Raw genomic sequence first — 26,980 nt, 5'->3', positions numbered from 1 at the left:
TAGTCCATTTTACAATTGGGTTGTTTGTTCTTTTGTTGTTGAATTGTATGATATCTTTGCATACACAGGAAATGAAGCCTTTGTCCGATATGTGATTTCCAAATATTTTCTCCCATTGTGTTGGCTGTCTCTTCATCTTTTTGACATAGTCTTTTTTTTTTTTTTTTTCTGCCTGGGCAGGCTCTGGGTATCGAACCCGGGTCTCGAGTATGGCAGGCGTGAACTCTACCTGCTCAGCTACCCTGTCAAAGTCTTTTGAAGTGCAGAAGCATTTGATTTCGAGGAGTTCCCATTTAATTATTTTTTCTTTTGTTGCTTGTGCATTGGGTGTAAAGTTTAGGAAGCTACCTCCTATAACTATGTCTTGAAGATGTTTCTCTACAGTTTCTTCTCAAAGCTTTAGGGTGCTAGATTGTATAGTTAGGTGTTTGATCCACTTTGAGTTAATTTTTATGTAGGATGTAAGATAGAGGTCCTTTTTCACTCTTTTGGCTATTGATATCCAGTTCTCCCATGCCCAATTATTCAGAAGAATATTTTGTCCTGGTTCAGTGAATTTAAGGGCCTTGTCAAAAATCAGGTGACCATAGATTTAGGGGTCTATTTCTGCACTCTGTATTTGATTCCATTGGTCATTGCTTCTATCTTTGTGCCAGTACCATGCTGTTTTGAGCACTGAAGCTTTATAATATGTTTTAAAGTCAGAAAGTGTTAATCCTCCCATTTTGTTCTTCTTTTTTAGGATGCTTTTAGCAATTCGGGGTCTCTTTCCCTTCCAGATGAATTTAGTAATTAGCTTTCCCAAATCTTCAAAGTAGTTGTTGGAATTTTGAATGGTAATGTGTTGAATATGTAGATCAGTTTGGGAAGAATTGACATCTTAACTATATTTAGCCTTCCTATCCATGAACAGGAAATGTCTTTCCTCCTTTTTAGATCTCTTTTGATTTCTTTTGGAATGTTATGTAGTTTTCTGTGTACAAGTCCTTTATGTGCCTAGTTGAGTTCTTGCCTAAGTACTTCATTCTTTTAGTTGCTATTTTGAATGGATTTTTTTTCCTTAACTGACTCCTCACCTAGGTTATCACTTATGTATAGAAATGTTACTGATTTTTGCACATTAATTTTATATCCTGCAACCTTGCTGAATTTGTTTATTAGCTCAAGTAACTTTGATGTATATGTCTCAGGATCTTCTAAGAATAGTATCATGTCATCAGCAAATAATGAGAGTTTTACTTCTTCCTTTCCAGTTTGGATGCCTTTTATTTCATTGTGTTGCCTGATTGCTCTAGCTAGAACTTCTAGCTTTGTCAATGTCTGTCTCATGTACTTTGGAGCTCCTTGATTGGCTGCATAAAGATTTATGATTATTATATCTTCTTGGTGAATTGGCCTTTAATTATTATATAGTGTCCTTATTGGTCTCTTATGATGTCTTTACATTTAAAATCTATTTTGTCTGATAGGAGTATAGCTACTCCTGCTTTCTTCTGGTTACAGCTTGCATGGAAAATCTTTTCCATCCTTTCACTTTCAATTTATTTGTATCCTTGTGTCTAAGATGAGTCTCTTGTAAGCAGCACATAGCTGGATTATGTTTCTTAATCCATTCTGCCAACTGTGTCTTTTAATTGGTAAATTTATACCATTAACATTCAAGGTTATTACTGAACAGGCTTTTCTTGAATCCACCATCTTATAATTTTATTTTAATTGTCAGGTCTCTATGTTCTTTTCCCTCTTTTTCTTTGTATTCTTTAAATTGCCCTTAGTGGTACTCTTCATTCTGTGTCCTCCTCCAGACCTCCCTCTCTTTCTTTTATTTTCATCTGGCAGAACTACTTTTAGTATTTCTTGTAGGGTCAGTCTCTTGTTGACAAATTCTTTCAGGACTTTTTTGACTATGAAAACTTTAATCTCTCCCTCAGTTTTGAAGGACAATTTGGCTGGGTACAGAATTCTTGGCTGGAAGTCTTTTTCATGATCTACTTCAGGATCTTGATTTTATCATGCCACAGTCTTCTTGTCTTCAGGGTGCTAGTTGAATCATTTGTACTCACTCTTATTTGGTTTCCCTTGTATGTAGTAGATTGTGTTTCTTTTGGCATTTTCAGGATTTTCTGCTTCTCTTCAACATTTGACAGACTGATTAGGATGTGTTTTGGGGAAGGCCTATTTGGATTTATTCTGTTTGGAGTTCATTGGGCTTCTTTGACTTTTATATTTGTGTCATTTATTAGGGTTGGGAAAATTTTCCCCATTATATCCTCAACTACTCTTCCTCACCCTTTACTCTTCTCTTCTCCTGGAACACCGATGATACTTATATTTCTGCACTTTGTTTTGCCTATCATTTTCCTGAGATCAAATTCAACTTTTTTCCATCTTTTTTGCCATTTGCTGTTTTGAATCTTCAAGGTCAGTTATCCTATCCTCTACATCATTTATTCTTTCTTCTATTTCTTCAAATCTGGCATAGTCTGCCTCTAGTGTGTTTTTTATTTGGTCAACAGAGTTTTTAATCTCCATGACATCTGCTATTTTTCTATTTATTCTTTCAAATTCCTTTTTATTCTCTTTTCCTGTCTTCTTGATATCCTTTGTGTCATTTGCTATACCACTTACTTTATTCAATGGAGTTGTGTGAACATCTTTGATTATTTGTATCAATGTGTGTTTCCTCACTGGTGTTTAATTTGGTCATTAGGCAGGAATACATCTGTCTGCATTGTGATATGCTTAGGGGTCTTCTGTGTCATCTTTGTGACATGTAAATATCTTGATTGATTTACTTTGGGAGTTGATTTTGCAGGCCTTGTGTTTGCAGGATGGTTGTGCAGAAGAGGTCACACTACGGGGTGGGGCACTCAGTGTGGTGATTTCTTTCAGGGCAGGTATAGGCACAAGTTGGAGATCTTACACTGACGCTTGTGAACTTGGGTGCCCAGCTGCCATGGAGAATGTAGCTGTGTGGGTGCACCAGTCTGGAACACATAGCTAGCCTTGATGTGTTCTGGTCTAAGGCACAGAGTCTTTTGTGCACATACGTAGAGCTGAGGCAGCAGGTCAGCATTATGCCTTCATAGATTGACCTGGTTGTGCAGGTCGGCACTTTCTCAGAGCTGGGAACTGTGGCTGAGAGCTGTGCAGATGCACAGTTCTAGGATTACTATAACCTGAGGTTCCCAAGCTGAATGACATGATTGGGGGCCCATGCACATGCATGGATCTAGAGCTGCCATACACTGATGTTCAGAGCTCAGAGGGGGGCAGGGTGAGGCTGTGAGACACTATGGGCAGGAGGGCAGTGGTAGCCTGGGTATGGATATTAGTGCCCGTAGCCTTTATCTGCTGGCAACAGCCTGCAAGGACAGGGAGGAGGAGGTAGTTCTTGGGATGGGTGTAGGTAAGGTGGGTTGGTTTACACTTGGTGTGGGGGTGTGGTGCATTATGTGCCCTGGGAGCTGGTGGCTGGGAGCCTGGAGGGCAGGAAATGGTAACAGGTGATGGGGGTTCATGTGCATGGGGTATGGGGTGAGTCGCAGGTCACAGGGCTGTGCTGGTGAGGGTAGCACACCCAAGGAATGGGGCCTGGCTTACTTCCTAGTCCCCAGCTCCTGTCTGTACCCTCCCACAGACTCTGAACCTCTACACCTCAGCACCAGGCTCCAGCTTTCTGCCCCTCAGTTCCTTGGCTTTTGTGACCAGGGCTGCTCCATGTGGTGCAGAAGGCTATCCCAGGTCATCCACAGTCCCGAATCACCACCTCAATCGCCCTCCTGCCCCTTCTCAAACTTTTCATTAGGGCAGGGCTAATCTTGACCTACTCTATTTGGCCGTCTCTCCAGCAGTGAAGATGCATGAATAATATTTTATGTTAACTATTTTATATTTAGGCAGCTGTGATGTCAGTATAGCACGTTAAAATATATAAAAATGCCTCCATTTTCAAGGGCAACAATGATTATAGTGTTTGGTAAAGCATAACAGGAGAAATATTTTTAATGCAATACATAAAATAGATGGATTACTCTCAAATCATACTTCCCAGGTGATTGTTAGTCATTTAGAACTTTTCTAAAATCAGATAATGTACATAGGCACTGCCTGGGGTGGTTTCTCTAATAATTGAAATGAAATTACCAATACCCAGACACCACCCCTGACCAGTTAAAAAATAATCTCCAGATGCAGCCTTGGAAAGAAGGAAAGCCAGGCTAAAGAACACTGTTTTTCGATCTTTATCAGTGAACCAAAGTCCACTCAGAAAGGATCCAAATGATTCTCCCCAACTGGTCACTTTATGAGGTCAAAGAGTCACAATTTGATTGAGTAGGGAGTCGTATAATGCTTTGAACTGCACATTCATAGCTACCTTGGTACTAGAAAAGGCTCTGATGGAGCCAGTTGTGGCCCTAGTGCTCTGTCTCTCCTGTTTGCTTCTCCTTTCCCTCTGGAAATAGAACTACAGGAGAGGGAAGCTTCCACCTGGCCCCAGGCCTCTCCCAATTATTGGAAATATCCTACAGGTAAATGCTAAGGAAATCAACAAATCTTTATGTAAGGTAAGTAGGCTTTTCAATTAACTCCTGCGAGTAAATAAAATACATCTTTGGAGGCACTGTGTTAAAATAGACCCTAGGAAGTTCAAAGTTCCCCTGCAGATTTTTCTGTTTTCATTGCTTTTTTGTTCTTGTGTCTCTGTCATTGTTAGAAAGAGTGAAATGAAGTAATGATTTTGTGGGAGGAGAGATATTTAGGTCACCATAAGGTAGGATCAAATTAACGAAATGATCAGGCGGTACTATAGGGAGTACTGCAGCCCTTCAGTGCTTCATGGTCCTTGGCAGTGATTTCTAGGCTGAAGTTCAATGTTAATAGAGGGATTTTCATTTTCATTCAAGAAGTCATCTACTGTATAAACCATGTGTTTTGTTCTGATGTGCCATGAATATTAAACGTCTCTGAGACTCACATAATGCATGATGTCGAGGAAAGAGCGATGAGGGCTTGGGACTGGCATGAGTGAATGAAATGAAGAAACACGACACAGGGCCCATGGGGTGGGAACAGAATCATTTGGGCTCTGCACAAAACTGCCGCCTGTGGCCTGTGAAGGCGGCAGGATGGAAGAAATTACACTTCCAGGAGATGCTACAGGTCCCAGCACAGTCTCTGTGGAGCCCACTCGCTTTCTGTGCCAGCAACACCTGCAGAACTCAAATGGGATGAGCTGGAATCATCTAGCATGGTTGTTAAAAATAGACACTGGGCTTTATCACAGAGCAACTGAACAGAATCCCCAGGGGAAGAGCTTCCCTGGTGATCCCGACGCTGCCAGCTGGGTTTAGTCCAAAATGGGCATTGAGAACTGATAAATTCATCAGGCATCAGAGGTTGATAAAGCAGGGTTCAAATATGGTTCTTCTATGTATTAGATTGGGGACTATGGATACAAAATTCAAATTCTCTAAATCTCAATTTCTTTATCTGTTAAATGGGAATAAATAAACTTAGCTTAACCTACTGAGAATGCCATTGCTTGGCACATCCTAGCAACCTTCCAGAAATAACCAACATGCTTATGTATAAAATTCAGAATATTTTAAACTGTATGTGACAGAATAAAAAAATGAACAATATATCGATAATATCAGCCTGGATAATATAGAGACCAAAGAATCACTTCTTTGCTAGAATCTGCATCTCCTATCCATTTCCCAGCTCTCTGAAACCTATGGCCCTGTGTTTACTCTGTATTTGGGCTGGAAGCCCACTGTGGTGTTGTGTGGATATGAAGCAGTGAAGGAAGCTCTGATTGATCATGAAGAGGAGTTTTCTGGAAGGGAAAGTTTCCCACTGGCTGACAGAGCTACTAATGGATTTGGTAGGTGGATGGGTGCCTGTGTGGGCAGTGGTGATGGGGGTGAGGAGCAGGGGACTGAAAACAGAGACTTGGAGAGCTCATCAGGACAGCCTGGTCGCATTGCTGCCCAGTATCTGCGCCCTCTTCCTTGACTAGGATTGCCTTCCTAGTATCCGTGTCCCCTGGTTGTAGGAATCGTTTTCAGCAATGGAAAGGCATGGAAGGAGGTCCGGCGCTTCTCGCTCATGACCCTGCGGAATTTCGGGATGGGGAAGAGGAGCATTGAGGACCGTGTCCAGGAGGAATCTCGCTGCCTTGTGGAGGAACTGAGGAAGACCAACGGTGGGTGACTCTTTCCTCTGTATCACTGATCTTCAGAGATTGTCCTCTTGAGGAAGTCTTTGAATGACATCCTTGGAGACATTTCAGGGGCCACCGGATCTCTCCTATGGGTAGCGTCATCAGTCCTCAGGTGGAGCAGGGTGGGTTTGAAGTAGAGCCACAAGGGAACTTTTGTGTATCTTTCCTTGTGTGTGTGTGTTCATGTGTGCGTGTGTGTACACAAGCATGCGCACACATGCATGATTGTCCATACAGCAATGGTATAGAAAACTTGTTTAATCCTTTTCTTTCCTGAGCTCTGTTTGTTTACTTGCAAATCAGAACATCATGACGATAGAGGGGTTTGAGTCTCATTTTCTCCAAGAGTTAAAGAGAAATATTTCCCCATAGCTTTATCGTGTGCTACCTATTCCAGAACATTCCACCAGGGCACTTATCCGTGGACACCATGGGAATGGCCTCATTTCCCTGCAGAGCATGAAACAAGTGACATGTGCTTTTCCTTAACTGGACTAAATGTGTATGGGCAGCCCACTGCCATGTCTAAGGATTTCTTCCAAGGCCTAGGTCTGCATCACCATTGTGAATTCCCTGAAAACTCAGGGCAACTTTTAAACTATCAGCATGCATTATTTAATTTTACTCAGTACTAATTCAACTGATTTACACATGTTAAGGAATAAATGCTAAAGCCTAATTCTGTAACGTACACAGAAACCAAGTATAAAATGATTTACTTAACTTTATTTCTACTATTTTTAATAAGTCTTGCCCTATCTTGCCTAACTATAAGTTTTTTCTGTTTTCTTCTTTGCTTATCTTTTCCCTCCTCTAATGGGATTCTGTGTCAGAACCTTCATCGTAATCGTGTACCCCACACTGCCAGCTCTTCTGACCTACGAAGTTTTTCTCCTAATGATCCTGACTTTCAGCTTGGATCCCAAATCACCTTGTTTTTCATTCCTCTTCCAAATGAAGTGAATGATTGGAAATGAGAATCAAGGACACACAAAGAAATCCCAGAGGCTTCCCAAATTACCTTTCATCTCCCTTGGGAAGGTAGAACCTCTTCTGAAAGCTTAGAGCCTTGAGTGTTTCTGTTTGCACTGGCATCTTAGCAAAAATTGCAAAAAGTTTCCTGTTATTCAATGTCCTGTAGTTCCTTCACAACACTTGATTTGAGTTGATCTTAGTTATTTTTGTAGATGTGAATTTATGGACTTTCTGAATCTAAAGTTTATAGATCATTGATTGCAAAAGTTTTACTTACAGATCTCCTACCAAAAAAGAAAACTTTTACTCTGCTTCAATTTTTTCATGTGCATGATGATGGAATTGAACTAAACGGTGGTGAAATTTTAAAAATTATTATGACATGTTGTATTCTGTTGATAGCTAATATAGAGAAAAATCCCAGAATTTGGCAAAGAGTGCAGCTTGGCCCCAATAAATTAATTTTGGGGTTTTGATAGGTGACAAAGGACACCACTAGATCAGGATATCTTTTGTTTTCTATATTGAAATGAAGAAACAAAGGGACTTCATTTGTGAATTTTACCTGTTTTACTTGCCATAATCGTTATTTAAGTTTGAAAGAAAGAAATTCTTGATTTGCTTTTATTTTAAGCAAACAAAATTTCTCATCAGTTTTATTCATTTTTATAATACTTCTTCTCATACAACATGGATGGTTTTTACTTTCTAACATTGGTTATTTCAAATATTGAATATACTCTTAATCTCTTTCTCTTCAGATCTCCCGTCTATGGTTTGACATTTGGTTCCATCAACTATTTGTTTTAAAATATGACATGCTTAACTATTATCTTCCTTCCTATAGTAATGCTTAATTGTCTACAGACTGTGTAGACAACAGTGATTCTGCATTGATGATTTGAGTTATTAGGTGTTTTTAAAAGGGGCTTCTTTACAGTGTTTTTCTTTTTCCCTCAAGACATCAGACATGTTTGGTTAGAAGGGGATAAATAAAGGCAGTGGAGGTAATGGGATATTTGTAAAAACTGTTACTAAACAGTTTGAATGGAATGGTCAATTCAGGTTGAGGGAGAAAGTGATACATTGATTTTATGTATGCTGAAATTTTGTTTGATAGGAGAATTCCTAGATATTCTAAAATGACCTTTTCCTGTTATCTCAAAGACAGAGTTTTATATGCACATTTTAATGGTGTTTTAAAAATGTTTCCAATCTTTTAGAGTCACCCTGTGATCCCACTTTTATCCTGTGCTGTGCTCCTTGCAATGTGATCTGCTCCATTGTTTTCCAGACACGTTTTGATTATACAGATCAGGATTTACTTAACCTGATGGCAAAGCTCAATGAAAACGTCAGAATTCTGAGCACCCCATGGGTCCAGGTGAGGCCAAAATTCTTTTTGCTGGGAAACCACTTATTCTCTTTTCTCTGACAAGTTCTAAGTTCTATGTGGTTCAAATTGTGAAGTGAGTGTTTGAACATAACAGTTGTGAACAGACCATGACATCAGAGAGAAAACTTCAGGGAAACACAGGCAAACCCACTATTTTACATGGAAGAAAATGCATGTCCACAATAATGAGCTCAGATTAAAGTCCTCTAGTGTTAATGGTTTTTCCCTTAAAACCCAAAGTCCAGTTTCCATAGGGTACTTGGTGAGTTTCCAAAAGCATTCCCCTAGCACTCAATGGAGACCCAAGACCTTTGCTGATTGGCTTTCGTTCCCCACAAAGCGGGTCCTCTCAGTGAGACCTCTTCATCAGATGACATGGTAGAAATATCCTAATTTAGGATATCAAGGAGGGAGGATGCTTGGGACCACAGCTGCCAGTAAACACTGACTCAGGTACAGGAGTGATTGATGCTTCAACTGTGTCCGTCGCTGACAAGGTCACTGCATTAGTGATGACAATGTGATTGGGTTTCATGGTGTATGAAGTGTGCTAAAATGGCTTAACCTGGACTCTGCCTTAATTACAATTGTGTGATCTTAGAGTAGTCACTTAGCTGCTCTGGTACACGGCAACTTTAAGTATAAATAGTTATGGTACCTTCCAATCCCTCCATGTTTTAAAATACCAATTATATTTCTGAAGCTGCTGGATAGAAATAGAAACAGCAGGCACTAGCTGTGTGCTCTTTATCAGGTTGCCCAAACTCCCTTACCCTCTGTCATGTGCAAAATGTGACTCATAGTAATCCATGCCATCTTTCATTCCAAAGTTGTAGGAAAGAATCACTGTAAAAATATGAACATTGCTATAAAGATGGTTTTATTTGGTAAAAATGATTTATATGGATAGGAAATGATTATCATCTTCAATCCTCTGGTCAGAATGTTCTCCTTCAAATCTGTCAGCACAGAGAATTCAAGATGAAGATGCTATTTTATTCATCATTATAGCTCTAGTTTTTAACCAGAGTTTGGGATTCTGGCATATATGTCCTCATTAAGTATATTTTATAACATAAGTGATTTTTTCCTATTTAGATCTGCCATGCTTTCCCCATTCTCATAGATTATCTCCCTGGGAGTCATAAAAAAGTACTTCAAAACACGGAATTTTTAAAAAAATACGCTTTGCAAAAAATAAAAGAACACCAAGAATCCCTGGACATTAACAATCCTCGAGACTATATTGATTGTTTCCTCATCAAAATGGAACAGGTAAAATGTGAAGGAAAATTCAGTTATTTGCTTGCTTGTGTACGTGGTGGTTCCTTGGTTAATTCTGTACATACTAGGGATGTTTAAAAGGTCAGAAAAATAATGCTTAACAAACTTTTTGTGTCTCTATTGTGTGCATGGATCTGCACTAAACATCATGGAAGATGTTACAATTGAATTGTTAAATGAAGAGAATACATGGGTCCTGTTATTGAGGTATTAATAACCTACCTGAGGAGAAACAGAATGCACATTTCAGATGAAATGGAAACAATTACAAGATTAGAAAATATCAAATGGGAAGCATTAAAATGTTGATGGAAAATACCATGGCACTCAGTGTACGGGAAATTGAGAGGAAAAGGCTCCACCAGAGACGTCTTTCTCAAGTCCTTATCACTTCCCCTGACTTAAATTTATAAGACCTCCAGGCATTCAGACCCTTGACTTCAGCATCTCCACTAGCCCCACCTTCGCCTTCAGCGTTTACAGGCAGTTGATGCCCAAACCTCTCTGTATTTATGTTTGTTGTGGCTCTTCAATTTGTCATTCCTACCCATTCCTGCACTAGTTTCCTAGACCCAGTTGCCTAATAGCTTGCACCTGGAATACAACAGTGCTGGTCCTCCTTGTATTTGTGAATTCATTCTCTCCCTATATTCCATTCTAGGTTACACTAATTTATTTTCTTTTGCACAATTTAAACGTCATCATGAACCTGCAGGCAATACAGAATCCCCGTAAATTCTTGAACAAAAAAAAATTGCAAACTCCTGATTCAGGATTATAACATTTTACATGATATGGCTCTAATCTGCCCTTTTCTATCAATTATTGATAGTTTATGAATTAGATAAAATCCAATTAATAAAGGCTTAAGAAATAGTGAGTTTATTTATATCACAGCCAATGAGTCACTTGGGTCAATTCAAGGCCAACACAGTAGCCCTGAAGCATCATGAAATCAGGTTCCTTCTATTTTTCTTCACAAAATTTCCTATATAGGCCTTCATCTTCATGCTTATGGCCTCATATCCCAAGATGATATCTGCCCCTCTCCTCATGTTCACATCTGTGTTTTGAGTCAGAAGTAAAGAAAAAAGTGTCACCAGCAGGGTTCTGCTTATATCTCATTGGCATGAACTATATTGTATAGCCAACGAAATCCTAAATTAGGCTGGGAAATGAAATTTCTAGGCAAGCTGGGTTTAAAGGTGTTCTAGTTTGCTAGCTGCTGGAATGCAATATACCAGAAATGGAATGGCTTTTAAACAGGGGAATTTAATAAAGTACAAGTCTACAGTACCAAGGCGGTGAAAATGTCCCAATTAAAGCAAGTCTATAGAAAGTCTAAAGAAATTCCATAGAAATGCCAATCTGAGGCATCCAAGGAAAGATACCTTGATCCAAGAAGGCCGATGAAGGTCAGGGTTTCTCTCTCAGCTGTAAAGGCACGTGGCAAACAAGGTCAGGGTTTCTCTCTCCTCTGAAAAGACATGTGGTGAACACGGCCTCATCTGCTAGCTTTCTCTCCCAGCTTCCATTTTCATGAAGCTCCCTGGGAGGTGTTTTCCTTCATCTCCAAAGGTCTCTGGCTGGTTGACTCTATGGTTCTCTCAAATTTCTGTAGTGTTTCTGTGACTCTCTCCTCGTTCTCAAAAGGTTACTGGCTATTAGACTCTCTGCTTCTTGGTTGTGCGGCATTCTCTGCTGTCTCAGAAACTCGTGGCTTTCTCTCTCATTGTTCTCTAGCTTTTTCCAAAGTACTTCTTCTTTTAAAGGATTCCAGTAAAACCAATCAAGACCCACGTGGAATGGGTGGAGACATGTCTCCACCTTATCAAGTTTAATACCCACACTTGATTGAGTGACATGTTTATGGAAATAAACTAATTTAAGTTTCCAACTGACAGCACTGAATAGGAATTAGAACAGTTACTCCCATAAGGTTGATTAGGATTATAACAAGGCTTAAATATGGTACATAACCCTTTTCAAACTGGCACGAGGAGTAGGATATAAAGATTGGACCAATTAACATACACTCTCTAATATGACTTAAAATAATCTTTTAAGTACTGCACTTTCCGTTTTCTAAACTTTAAAATAATATGTGCTATTTTGAATTGATTGCTATTAAATATGCAGACAAGCTAATTCATCAAATAATTTCACCATATCCTTCCAAGGAAAAACACAATGCACAGTCTGAATTCACCATTGAAAACTTGACAGTAACTGTAACTGATCTATTTGGGGCTGGAACAGAGACCACGAGCACCACCTTGAGATATGGACTCCTGCTCCTGATGAAGTACCCAGAGGTCACAGGTATGACCACAGCTGGTGCACAGGGTGATTTCCAGAATGGAAGTTGACAAGATAGTGCCTGTGTGCTCTCTGTTGACTGTGTTAGAGAAGATCTGCTATTATAGCTTCCAAGGCAGTTTGTTCAAATTTTATAAAGAAATAGAAATGAGACACCTTTACATAAAAGGGGAAGGTGACTTAAAGGAGTGAGAACCTCGGGGGCAAGAGGAGAAGCTCTGACGCTCTAGTGTACTATTTCAATTCCACGGGAGATGATTTGCTGCAGGCACATTTGCATTGGCCTAGGATTGCATAACGGTGTTGCTTTTAGTAAAAAGGCTGCTTGGATGGTAGGTATGTTCTTGTAGAAATCTCTCCTTATTCTGAAAATACACTGTTGTAATGCTGCGTCAGGGAAGATGGAATTCTTCCTTATCGAAGCTTCATGCTTCAATTTCTGGAAATTCTACAAATTTAGGAAAGCAGCCTGGGAAAATGTGCACAGTCTGGCAAGCATTCTAAAAAGTTAGGTCCATAAGGACAGTTCTCCTATTAGACAGAAGATGTACCTAGGATATTTTGTTATTCCTGAAACCTGCGTCCAAAAATACAGTTCTTGTCATCATAAGAAATTTTTATTTTATCAATACTTTTATTTTTTATAAACCATTTAATCTTAGGAATTTACCTTTAAAGAGATTCTGATTATGCATAGCAGATTAGTAGCACACATTATCTTTTCCTGCATCAGGATCCTACTGAAATAACTATAAACTAATTATAAATGACAATTAGTACTATTATATTTGGAGAAGAGGGAAACAGGAAACAGCCAATAAATCCTCAATAAATTTCTGTAACAGACAGCAGATGTAGATGTGACAAGTAACTCAGCAGAAAGGATGAAATGTAACCTAAATGCCAGGCAATAAGGTTTTATCAATAAGGAAAAGACAGTGTGTGCCCTTGCAATCCCCGCCAGCCTGGTATTTAGAAGTACAAAATGTTAAAGAAAGTAGTGAGAGAAGGAGGCTCAAAATAGGAGGGTTTCCCCACCCAAGATTCCTCCACATTTTCCTTTCACATGTGTTTTAGCTAGGGTTCTCTAGAGAAACAGAATCAGCAGGAGATACCTGTAGATATAAAATTTAGAAATGTATCTCACATATCAATGGGAATGTAGAGCCCAGGGTCTGTAGGGCAGGCTGCAAGCTGGCAACTCTGAGGAAAGTCCTCAACAAACTCTCAGGAGAGGCTGGCTGGACTGCAAGAGTGACTCTCTCAGAATCCTCCTTAAAAGCCTTCTGGTGATTAGATTAAGTGCCACTCATTACAGAAGACACCTCCTTAGCTAATCATGAATGCCATCAGCTGTGGATGCAGCCAACTGGTCCTGATTTAAGCCCATGAAATGTCCTCATAGCAACAGACAGGCCAGTGCTTTCCTGACCAGACACCCGGGTACCACCACCTGGCCAAGCTGACACATGAAACTGACCATGACAGCATGTCATTCCCCTTTCCTCTGCCCATGTAAAGATACAGGTTTACTCTAGAGAAAGTTCACTAAAAGGACCTGCACTTAGGGATGGGAGCAGAGACAGGGAAGGAAAGAGGTGGGGGGCTATAAAGGGGGGTTAGGTAGGAGTCCACCTCTTGAATTGAGATCCTTAGTGCTTTCCCCATCCTGGGTTCTAAAATCCAGCAGCCAAGAAATAGGCTGCAGAATACAAACAGCTCCAGAGGAAAGACCACTTTCCCACATCTAGATAGAAAATTCTCAGCAAGTGTCCAGTAAGTGAATGAAGTACAAGCATCTATCCAAGAGACAAGGTCATGGAATTTCAAACACCGGGTTTAAGAAAAAATCATTAAAAATATCAGGGAAGAAAATCAGTTCTTATTTACTGCTTTCCTACAGAAGAAGATGCCATGCAGCACGTATGCCCTTCTCTCATTTCCTAATCTCTCAATATCATATTTGTATTATATGTAAAGGCTAAGGAATCAGAACAGCATCAGAATTCTCATGAGCAATTGTCATCTTGTGTATCAATAGATACACAATTTTTATCCTTTCTTTTCCTTTTCTCATAAAGGCACTGGAGGATTTGCCCCATCCAAATGTCTGAAACCAGATCAGAGGAAGTCATGGGATCTAGGATTTAGGAGACTTCATGTAAGAGAATGTATGTTTCAGGGGTGCTGATGGGCACCAGACCTAGGAAAGAATCAGTTAGAATGAACTGTGTGGGCAGAGCAGATGTGAGGGAAGACAGCAGAAGAGTTGTGACCAACTGTCTGAGATCTGAGCACATGAGAAATTATTACTAGGAGTTTGAAACATTTACAGGATTAGTTGAAAATAAATCTAAGTCTTCATCTAGAAAGTTAAGAATTGGGGTAAAGATGTATTTTTAAGGGAAAATATGTACACAAATGAAACTATCATAATTATCTTTCTAGAGAATAATATGTATGTAGTCATAAGTATGTAAGCAATTGGATATTGATACCTCAAAAAATTGTGTTGTAAATAAATTGGGGAAAGGAGTGGAGGATGTGTGTTGTTATGAGTTTGCGTGTGTGTGTGTGTGTGTGTGTGTGTTGGTGGATGTGTGTCTGCATTTTGCGTAGGGCAGCGGTAGAGATGTAAATCCCTCATCTCATTCAACAAGAAGTCATTAGATATTATCTAAAAGTGGTTAATTAAGGAATAGTGGTACAAAGTGTGATTATTTAGAAATATGAACATAAATTTCGAAAGAAACCACAAGAATGGTTCAAAATGGCAGGCTTTTTTGATGTTAGGAGGATAGAGAAAGTACTATCGCAAATTGCACACACACAGACACACGAGCAAACACATATGTCCATACAGATCCGAGAGTAGAATTTAAAACACTATGTATTATTTTAATATAAAATTAATATTTGATTTCTGTTTTCTTTCTCCAAGGAAAGTACTTTTTTAGTTAATTGTATACTACTTATATTTTGAAACACCTCATTATTTCTATGTCATCCTGTATTCTAACATACAGGGATTTGCAGAATTGTCTCAATGCCTAACTTTTTAGAAATGTTATGTTATAGTGATCATTTTTTTAAGTCCAGGTGTATTTCTGGGCATATAACTTATGTTTATAACCATGTTGGGACACTTTCATACTTCATGTGATCCTGAATTGCTCTGACCAATACACATTTTTCTCCTTTGCCAACACTTTTTATTTGTGTCTCATCAGCTAAAATCCAGGAAGAGATTGACCGTGTGGTTGGCAGACACCGCAGTCCCTGCATGCAGGACAGGAGCAGCATGCCCTACACGGACGCCACAGTGCACGAGATCCAGAGATACATAGACCTCCTTCCCACCAGCCTGCCCCATGCCACAATCAGTGACATTCCATTCAGAAACTATGTCATCCCCAAGGTGAGATTTATTTCCCCTACACTGAATCTCAGTGCTTTTGAAGTTCTCACGTTCACAGTATGATTCCAGTGCTCTGTCCTCAGGGAAAATGAGAAATGTGTCATCATCATAGGTTATGACAGCTTGATGGATATTGTGTTTCCAGTTTGGGATTATAAAGCCTTATAACAGAATTTGATATTTGCCAGCCTAAGTCAGCCAAATTTGTTGTTCTTCTTCAATATGGTACTGGCCATTCTTTGCTGTTTAGTTTAATATCAGCTTGCCAATTTCCTAAAACCCTCTGCTAGGAAAATTTGTTAGTAGGAATTAGATCCATACATCAAGTTGGAGAGAATGACTTCCTGACATGTCAAATCTTTCAATTCTTGAATACGAATATGCTCCCACTTTGTGGGTGCTGTCTTCAATTTTCTCTGTAACTTTTGTTCTCAGTGAAGTAGCTTACACATATTTTTTAGGCTTTTTTCTAGGTACTTAATATTTTTGATGTTATTATAAATTGTATAAGAAATTTAAATGACCCTTCCATTTTTTTACTGGTATATGGAAATAAGCTTTATTTATTATTTTAATGATATGTCTTTGTGGCCTTGATAAATACACTTAATATTGCTAACAATTTAACTAACTTGGAATTTCTATGTACACAATCCTGCAATGTAGATTAATATGTATTTTTTCCTTGTTTTCTTATTCTCATGACTTTCTTTTCTCTTTTCATTAGTGCACTGACTAAGATTTCTAAGACACTTGTTGAATAGAAATGAGAGTAGTAGCCATTCTTGTTTTGTTTGTTGGATCTCTAGAAAGAATTGGTGATTTAGTATTTTACCATTGAAAATGATATTTTATATGTATTTTGACATTGTTCTTGATCAGATTAAGAAAGATTCCCCTCTTTTTTATGTTTGCCTGCTTTTTTGTCACCAATGGGCTTATATTTTATCAAATGGATTCTCAAATATGACCATATATTTTGGCCTCTATTCCCTTACTGTGGGTGTGTGTACATACAGACATCTAGATTTTATTTGCTACATTTTATATTTATATTTATATTCATAAAACATATTGACTTGCAATTTTTCTTTCTCAATTTTCTCTTTTCAAATTTCTGATATGGAGGTAATGCTTGCCTCAAAAGATTCCGTATTGGAATCCCTTGTAATATTTTATTAAAGGCCAGAGATTTTATATGAAAAATGCAGAGGCTCAGATCATTTTTGTCTTCTTCCATAAAGGGTTCATCCCTTCTCTAGTAGCAGATAGAATGACGTAACATCTCTTGCTTACCTTCAAAACTGGAAATGAATACAGTCTAAAATTGGCTACAAGTTTCTTCCGTCTCTGGAATCTTGACACCAATGCCTTCTAACACATGGTTTCTGTATTTATTCAGACTTTCTCGTTGATATGCTACAAGCCCCTTTATCCCAGTGGGTGACAACAAATATTAGTTATAATAGAAATTGAAATAATTAGAAATTCTGTTTTGATACTAAAGAAAGGGCTGTGCATTTGGTAAGAGTGCAATTTCTATACCATCTCTGGGGAAGAGGAAATTGAGGCCATGACCAAGAGACAAAGGATCTTGCCTCAATCAAGGATTAGGATTTCAAGTTAACTCTTCTTCACCTGAAGACACAACCAGGAAAAGCCTTTTCTTTCTTTAATACTTGGTTGAAAATAATTTTTAATCTTATTTCTCCTCCCATTACTAATTAAATTGGAACTTGACTGGAACTCAGATAGGGATAGCCCATCACATCGATGATCTCCTGCTGGAGGGGATCAGTGCATCTGCTAAGTGGCACCCATTCTGGCTTCTGCACGGGGCTCAGGCTCCACCTGGTGCCTTTTGAGCTTAGAATCTCCAGACCCCGAGGGAACAGCACCATCTCTTCTGCATGGAAAAACCCAGTTAAGGAACATGTGGCTCTGGGTGGTTGGCTATGCTCCTCCTACCAGTCAGATAAATAGTGTATTTTACCACAAGGTGAAGTCACTGATTAGGTGGAGATCATGATTTAATTCGAGAGTCTGCAAATTTCTTTGGTAACATGTCAGATAGTAAATATTTTAGGCTTGAGGACCATAAGGTCTCTGTTGCAACTACTCAGTTCTGCTACTGAGCTAAGAGGGCACTCATAAACCAAAACGTAAAGGAAAAAGGAGGGCTGGAGTCCCAATAGTTATTAACTGACATTTCAATTTCATATATTTTCATGTGCCGTGAATTCTTCTGCTATTTTTTTGTTTTTATTAGCAAAGTTGGTAGGTTTGCCAAAAAATTATGTGTAAAATAAAGACTTTCCATATAACACCCTATTATTAACACCTTGCATTAGTGTGGTACATTTGTTGCAATTCACAATTTTTATAATTGTGTTATTAATGACAGTTCATCATTTACAGTAGGGTTCGCTGTTTGTGTTGTACAGTCCTATATAAATTTTTTTCTAATAACACATGTATAACGCAAAATCTCCCCCTTTAACTACATTCACATACATAATTCAATGCCGTTAATTACATTCACAATGTTGTGCCATCATCACCAGCATTCATCACCAAAGCTTTGCAGTCAACCCAAATAGAAACACTGTACAATTTAGGCATTAACTCCTCATTATCTACCCCAATTTCAGCCCCAGGCAACCTATTTCTCTGATTCTTCTTTTTTTTTTTTTATTAATTAAAAAAATTAACAAAACATGTAGAAATCATTCTATTCTACATGTACAATCAGTAATTCTTAATATCATCACATAGTTGCATATTCATCATTTCTTAGTACATTTGCATCGATTTAGAAAAAGAAATAAAAAGACAACAGAATAAGAATTAAAACGATAATAGAGAGAAAAAAAAAACCTATACCTCACATGCAGCTTCATTCAATGTTTTAACATAATTGCATTACAATTAGGTAGTATTGTGCTGTCCATTTCTGAGTTTTTATATCCAGTCCTGTTGCACAGCCTGTATCCCTTCAGCTCCAATTACCCCTTCTCTTTATTTTTTTTTAATTAACGGAAAAGAAGAAATTAACCCAACATTTAGAAATCATACCATTCTACATATGCAATCAGTAATTCTTAACATCATCACATAGATGCATGATCATCGTTTCTTAGTACATTTGCATCGGTTTAGAAGAACTAGCAACACAACCGAAACAGATATAGAGTGTTAATATAGAGAAAAAAATAAAAGTAATAATAGTAAAAACAAAACAAAACAAAACAAAAACCTATAGCTCAGATGCAGCTTCATTCAGTGTTTTAACATGATTACTTTACAATTAGGTATTATTGTGCTGTCCATTTTTGAGTTTTTATATCTAGTCCTGTTGCACAGTCTGTATCCCTTCAGCTCCAATTGCCCATTATCTTACCCTGTTTCTACCTCCTGCTGGTCTCTGTTACCAATGACATATTCCAGATTTATTCTCGAATGTCCATTCACATCAGTGGGACCATACAGTATTTGTCCTTTAGTTTTTGGCTAGACTCACTCAGCATAATGTTCTCTAGGTCCATCCATGTTATCACATGCTTCATAAGTTTATCCTGTCTTAAAGCTGCATAGTATTCCATCGTATGTATATACCACAGTTTGTTTAGCCACTCTTCTGTTGATGGAGATTTCGGCTGTTTCCATCTCTTTGCAATTGTAAATAACACTGCTATAAACATTGGTGTGCAAATGTCTGTTTGTGTCTTTGCCCTTAATTCCTTTGAGTATATTCCCAGCAATGGTATTGCTGGGTCGTATGGCAATTCTATATTCAGCTTTTTCAGGAACCGCCAAACTGCCTTCCACAGTGGTTGCACCCTTTGACATTCCCACCAACAGTGGATAAGTGTGCCTCTTTCTCCGCATCCTCTCCAGCACTTGTCATTTTCTGTTTTGTTGATAATGGCCATTCTGGTGGGTGTGAGATGATATCTCATTGTGGTTTTGATTTGCATTTCTCTAATGGCCAGGGACATTGAGCATCTCTTCATGTGCCTTTTGGCCATTTGTATTTCCTCTTCTGAGAGGTGTCTGTTCAAGTCTTTTTCCCATTTTGTAATTGGGTTGGCTGTCTTTTTGTTGTTGAGTTGAACAATCTCTTTATTAATTCTGGATACTAGACCTTTATCTGATATGTCATTTCCAAATATTGTCTCCCATTGTGTAGGCTGTCTTTCTACTTTCTTGATGAAGTTCTTTGATGCACAAAAGTGTTTAATTTTGAGGAGCTCCCATTTATTTATTTCCTTCTTCAGTGCTCTTGCTTTAGGTTTAAGGTCCATAAAACCGCCTCCAGTTGTAAGATTCATAAGATATCTCCCAACATTTTCCTCTAACTGTTTTATGGTCTTAGACCTAATGTTTAGATCTTTGATCCATTTTGAGTTAACTTTTGTATAGGGTGTGAGACATGGGTCTTCTTTCATTCTTTTGCATATGGATATCCAGTTCTCTAGGCACCATTTATTGAAGAGACTGTTCTGTCCCTGATTCTTCTTTTTAGTTTTATTTATTTTATTTTATATTTTAATGAATTTATTTAATTTATTCTTTTACCATGTTCCTTTAGGTTCCTTTGTTTCTTTTCATATTTGTTTCCTTTAGTACATTGTCATTTTTGAAGAAACCAGCCAGTTTTCATGTAAAATTTTCTCGGTCTGGTTTTGTGTGGTATATTTCATGGGATTAGATTCCAACTATGTGCTTTTGGCAAAAAAACCACATAGACACTGTGTTCGTCCTATGATGGGGGCACATAATACTAAACTCTCGTTATTGGTGATGCTAGCGAGGTTCCTCCCTTAGTAGGGTGTCTGCCGGCTCACCCCAGTACAGATGTGCAGTTTTTCGTATGTAATTAATAATATTCCGTGACATGGTTCTTTAAGACCTGTGAGCAAACCTTTCACCCAACAGATTTAGCATTAATTGATGATTCTTGCCTGAGTTGGTGTCCACAACTGAATTGTTGTCAAAAAGATGATATTTCTAATTTTACTATCCCTTATTCAGCTTGTATTCATCTGCAAAGAAAGCTCTTTCATATTTTTTGTTATTTTTTTAAATTTTGAAGTATAACATATATTCAAAAAAACAATAAATTTCCAAGTACATTTTAACAAGTAGGTATAGAGCAGATTTCAAAGTTTGGTATGGGTTACAGTTCCATGATATTTCATTTAGCAGCTTCATACACTTGAGACCAACAGAAATATCAATATAATGATTCAGCAGTCATACTCATATGTTGCAACCTATCTTCTCTGTTATACTCCTCCTTCTCTTTAAACAGCATGTATATATACAAGCAATAAATTTCGAAGTACATCACAATAGTTAGTTGTAGAACAAGTTTCAGAGTTTGTTTGGGTTATGATCCATATTTTTAATTGCTAACAAATTTCTTAACAATCTTAAAAACAATTTCTTAATTGTTGAGAAAACAAATCACCTTATTAACATTGGACAGTTGACCTTATAAGGGTCACTTTTAATTATATCAGACTTCTATTCTAAAAAGCCCTATGAAAAAATTCTTGTTATTTCTGGCCTTTCTAGAGCCAGCAGAGACTTCTCTTTTAAACCGTAATTTGCATATAAGATGTGTAAAACTTGAAGTGATAAAATAGAGCAAGTGCTGCCTAGTCCAGCTTGGTTATAAGAGAGAGGATTCAGAAGGTTCGGCACACAAGTATTCAAGGGCTCAGTACCTCAAAAGTACTGGCCGACACTTAAGCAAGATCACTGCCACTGGCCTTGAACTCATCATGGCTCATTACTTGGTCTGTCTTGCTGGAAATGTCACTCCTCTTCTTTGAATTTGGATTTCCTCATTTTTAGATCAAAGAAATTGGACTAATTTCCTATATTTCCTTCAGCACCATGAACTTTTTATAATTCAGCTGATCTATCTGTCCATTCCAGGGGACAAACATAATAACGTCGCTGACTTCGGTGCTGCACAACAACAAAGAATTTCCCAACCCAGACAAGTTTGATCCTGGCCACTTTCTGGATAAGAGCGGCAACTTCAGGAAGAGTGACTACTTCATGCCTTTTTCAACAGGTAATAGAAATTTACATCCATCTCTACTTCAAGGGCACGACCTTTAAGGGATCAATTGAAATTTGCATGCTACCTATCCTGGGGCTGGGAGAAGTCTCTTGATGCGCAATCACGAGCACCACCCCTAATGCCAGGCACGTTACCACTGCAGGGTACATCTGTATTCCTGGGCCAGATTGGTGGGGCTTTAGGGAGCTGACCAATTCTTCCAAAGTGAGGAAGCTAGAGAATGGGTTGATTGAATTCTGCCACCAGATATATCACTGAGCTATGCAATAGCTCTTTCTAGAAGGTGAACCTCGTCAAGATTGCCCTCATCATCCCCAAGAAAGACACCCCAAATACCAGAGTTTTTTTAAGTATTTTCTGCCTGGTGCTCCTCACCCCTTAGATGAAATTAGAGACATGAGTATTCATAGGCAGAGAATAGGCACCTAAGGGACTAATACCACACTAGAGAAGCAGATGAGTAGACTGATCATTATAATCAAATCTGACCTGTGCTGTGAGAGGGAAGTACAGGCCACAATGAGGGCAAGAGGGGAAGTTGCTTGCTTTCTGCTCTTGCATGCCGAACAGTGAAGCACAAAATGGATTAAGTAACACCTCTCGAGAAGAAATGGCATGTCAGCTGTGTCGCAAGGGGCAGGGAGCAAGGAGAGAAGAGAACTATAGGCATGATTACAAAAGCAGTGAGCCACAAGGAAAGAAAATTTCAGAAATGTCTGCCAAGAAATTCAGGGATGAAGGAACCCCTGAGAATTGGCATGGTGCCATCAATGATTCCAGAGCCCACTGCTCTTCCTGCAGTGATGATACTTCATATTTGATAAAGGGGTCTCCACTCCGGCAGTGGCTGCTGCGTCTCTGGTCAAGGAACTGCCTTAAGCTCTTCAGTGGCTTTTTTGGATCTGGCTGTGGATGCCAAAATGTAAAGGGCTGAACCCTCCCTTCAAGGAATGCACATTTTAGAGGGGTTGATAAATAAATAAACAGAGAATGATGGCGCAAAATGATCCATGTTTATGATGCTGAAAAATCCAACAAAGGCAAGATTCTACAGCCTGAGGGGTCACAAAGATTATAAAGAGAATATGACATTTGACCTGAGTTATGAAGGAAGCACAAGGGAAATGCTTGAAGCTGCCTACTGTGCTGGAGACTGATGAAGAGAGTGTATGGCTAGAGCTGAGAGTTGAGGGTGTGAAGAGTGGAAGAAAAGGTCATGGAATGTCAGCCTGGGAACAGGATGTGAAGGGCCAGGTCAAACAGCTTGAACTTAACCCATAACACAGACACAGGAGCCATTCAGAACTTGAAAGTGAGGTAATAGCGTATGATTTTGAAGGTTCATGAGGAAAAAAATCTTTAGTTGAATTTGTGCCAGAGGTAGAAAGGGAAATGCAGATACGTGAGTCTCCTCCTTTCAGTCCTTCCCCCTTTATCCCACCTGGACAAGGAACGTGGGTATATTTCTCAAAAACTGTTAGCAGAAACTTGCAGAGTCAAAAGAGCCACGGTAATGTGGAATACTCAATGAAATGCTTGGCACAATGCAGGTATTCTATAAATACTTTTAGAATGTAGAGTGCCCCTTAAGAAAGATATTAGTTGACCAGCAAGTGTCTTAGTCTTTCCATCTCTCTTATTTATCCAGCCAATCCTTCCAAACATCCTGCCTTCCATTCGCCCATCAAGTATACCCTTCATAATACAGTTACTGAGTGTTATGTGGTGGTTGAGAAACACGGTATTCAAGGAATACCTTCCCCTGTGTTTCTATTTCCAGGAAAATGAATTTGCGTGGGTGAGGGCCTGGCCGGCATGGAGCTGTTTTTATTCCTGACCACCATTTTACAGAAATTTTCCCTGAAGTCCCTGGTTGAACCAAAGGACATTGACATCACCCCACTTGAGACTGGGCTTTCCTCTGTGCCACCCTTGTACCAGCTTTGCTTTGTTCCCATCTGAAGAAAGGTCAGGCCACCTACCTGCTGCTGTGCTGTTGCCTGCAATTCCCCTCCTCTGGGGCATTGTTCACCTCCCTCCCTCTACTGGGACTGCCTTTGCTGACCTCCCCTCTCCACATCTCCCCATGCCCTGAAGATTCAGGGAGAATACTACCTCTTTTAAGACTGTGTTCCTGCATTTTACTGCACACATTTACCTGCTATTCTCCATATTCTGTAATACCTATACTGGCCATCACATACCTTAATAAGTCAACTGGTCATGAGTCATTACTGTTCTCTCACTGTGAAAGAGGAGGAAAAAGTGATTAGTGTGTGTCAGTTCACAACCATACACTATTCTGCGCATTCTAAAGAAAACATATTATTTTTACTGGGTCAGCTCTGAATTTTCCTTCTTTTCTACATAATAAAGTATTAGAAATGAAAAAGTTAAAAAAACAAAACAAACAGTCCAAACAGGTTTTGCAAAGGGGCGCACCAAGGCAGAATATATGAGAACTGGACTGACAAGCTCTCCTGGATGAATGCCGCATCCAGTTACTGGAGATTTGAGTTTGAAAGTGAGAGAAAGAATGTCAAGGAGCAGCTCCACTTGAGGGGATAATTGAGAGGATCAGCCACGGGGAGGAATGAACATGAAGGTATCAGAGTTCATGTCCCCACGCTGGTTCTGCTGCCAACACAAAATGAAGATTTGAACTACTTTGATATTTCCTGTTTCCTAACTGAGGTTCAAATATTGATAGATGTTTCCATAGTGCTAATCATGCATTCTGGGTGTTAGCCTTCTTTCCCCAAGAAGAGAAAAGTGTCTCTTTAAGATATCATCAGGCTTTATTCTTTTTTCTAGTTTCACTACTAACATAAATGTGATGGCGATTTGGTCCTGAAGTTATTAGCATCATGTTATCTCCAAAATATAGATATTTGAATATTTTATACACTTCAAACCACAGTAATCGTTTTCCTCCTTCTGTCTTAAAGTATAGAAATGAGAAATGTCGTCACACATTACCTTTCTCCCAGAGATGAGGGGAAGCCACTTAAACTTCGGCATGCATTTTTTAAGACCACAAATATGGTAGTGGTATACATATGTAACTATACATAAATATATACATAGGTGGGAATTCATACGTAATATCACATATGGGATTAAAATGGTTCTTACAAATTTAGGTTCACACTATATAATCTACAATCTGCTGTTTTTCTACAAATCAATAAGTCATAGAGGGAAAACCTCTAAGATTCAAAAACATGGGGAAAAAACTCAAATGAACACGTTGAAGAAGAAAAATGGAAGTGACTATTTTACATGTGATAACTAAAAATAAAACGTTCAAATTTAATCACATTGCATACGTTTTATACCTTACTGATTGGCAATGAAAAAGTATGTGTTTGCAATGATGTGGGCAAACAGGCAGTCCTATAGCTTGTTCTAATGTCATTTTCTCTTTGAATCCCACCCTCAATATCTTGCTGAAATTTGTAATCTCCCTTCTGTCATCATTTTTTTTTCCTCATAGCTTAATGTTTGATTCTCCTTATACCCTTTTAGGTACTTTACATGTTTTACAAGAAACTATCTCATAAACTTATGAAGTAGATACTGTTTATATAAATTCCTATTGCTGCTATAACAAGTTACCACAAACTTGGTGCCTTAAAGCAACACCAGTTGTTATCATACAGTTCTGGATGTCAAAATTCAAAAATCATTCTATTTGGCTAAAGTCAAGGTGTCAGAAGCTGGTTCCATCCAGAGACTCTAGGGAACCATCCCTCTCCTGCCTTTGTCCTCTCTGGAAGCCACCTGCATCCTTGCCTCATGACCCCTTCCTCACATCACTCTAGACTCTCGCTTCTGTTGCCTCATATCCCACAAAACTCTGATGCCCCTGCTTCCCTCTCACTAGGATTCTAGTGTGTACAGCGAATGTGATAGATAGTACAGGAGAAACTCCTCCTCTCAAGGTTCTTGAATCCTTTCACCATGTAATTTAGCACATTCACAGTAGGCTGGGCCCATCCGTGTCTAGTGCCCTCGTGCCCACAGGGCTCTGAGAAGTGCAGCAGTGCTCACTTCCCAGGGAAGAGGGAGGTGGGCATGGGTTACTGCTGCTCACCTCAGCCCGTCTCACCATTAGACCTGCCTGAGTCCCTGGAACCCCCAACTCCTCTTCTGGAATGATGACCTGTCTCGTTGTCCTGTTCACACTGTTGCTTTGGGCTTCACAGTTGCTGTCCTCAGTGGCATCTCGGGCTGGCCCTTGGGTAGCTGATGCCTTACAGCTCGGGGTAGGGAGTGGAGGAAGCTGTGCCCTGCTGCAGGCTGAGACAGCGACGGATGGGCCTAGAGTTGAGTTGTCTCTCTTTCTTGAAAATTTTTAATTAGAGATGTTGCAGTTTTACAGAAAAATCATGTAGAAAACACAGCATTCCCAATTGCCACTTCTTCTTTCCCCATTATAAACATTTTGTCTTAATATGGTACCTTTGTTACAATTGATGTAAGAATGTAAAAATTATACTATTAAGAATAGTCCATGGTTGACATTAGGGTATATTATTCACACTTTGCTTTAGTGTGTATATTTGTTACAATTTTTACAATAGTACAGTAATAACTATAGTCCACGGTTTAAGTAGGGTTTCCTGTTTGAACCGTCCTATGCTTTATCTTTTAATTCTAATTTTAGCAATATATATATATGACTTACAATTTCCCATTTACCACATTCACCTATAAAATTCAGTGTTCTTAATTACACTCCTACAAGCAAAGGTCAGGTTGTGTGGTCCAGAGTCTGGGCCAAGCCCCTGCCATTCTGAGCTGATCAGGTGTCACAGCCATCATAGTTGCTGTAACACAACACCTTCAAGATCAGCCCGATCAAGGTTTGTAATAGGTTCCAGAAATAAGAGGCCAACTGACTATCACCAAACCTTAGGTTCCCCCTCTGTATATGGTGCAACACTAACAGCTGTTTACCAGTGATACTGGGGGAACACCATTAGAGAGTAATGCTACTACCTGGTACTCAGCAGGTACACTGGAATGAAGAGCCTTGCTGAAAATGGAAGGGCCCAGCAACCAGCAGTTATCAGAAATAAAGAAGCATCCTGACGGATAAGACTCTGCATTTATAATAATTCGGTGGGAATAGCAAAGGGTCAGTGGGAGATGGGAATTCATGAGAACGTAACTTGGGGACACAGGATTAAATTGCATCCTGCAACCAGCTCCCCCATACAGTATATCTTGACCTGTCATTGTACCATTAGAGAGCAC

The 26,980-nt window shown here is 39.0% G+C and overlaps 2 protein-coding genes across 2 annotated transcripts in view; one reads left to right on the top strand and one right to left on the bottom strand.

The window, feature by feature from the left end:
* LOC143653404 (cytochrome P450 2C42-like) overlaps positions 1 to 26,980 on the bottom strand; it is a 70,350-nt gene that overhangs the window by 22,566 nt on the left and 20,804 nt on the right.
* LOC143654024 (cytochrome P450 2C18-like) lies at positions 4,350 to 25,034 on the top strand. Its single transcript, XM_077125486.1, is given in 9 exon segments — positions 4,350 to 4,568; positions 5,728 to 5,890; positions 6,062 to 6,211; positions 8,428 to 8,588; positions 9,699 to 9,875; positions 12,065 to 12,206; positions 15,434 to 15,621; positions 21,568 to 21,709; positions 23,499 to 25,034. Coding segments are annotated over 9 exon segments (1,473 nt in total). The 5' UTR covers positions 4,350 to 4,400; the 3' UTR covers positions 23,681 to 25,034.

This window comes from Tamandua tetradactyla, chromosome 13 (genome assembly GCF_023851605.1).
Source record: "Tamandua tetradactyla isolate mTamTet1 chromosome 13, mTamTet1.pri, whole genome shotgun sequence".
NCBI classification, from domain to species: Eukaryota; Metazoa; Chordata; class Mammalia; order Pilosa; family Myrmecophagidae; genus Tamandua; species Tamandua tetradactyla.
The sequence above is the reverse complement of the archived record's forward strand: the minus strand, read 5'-3'. Positions and strand labels throughout refer to the sequence as shown.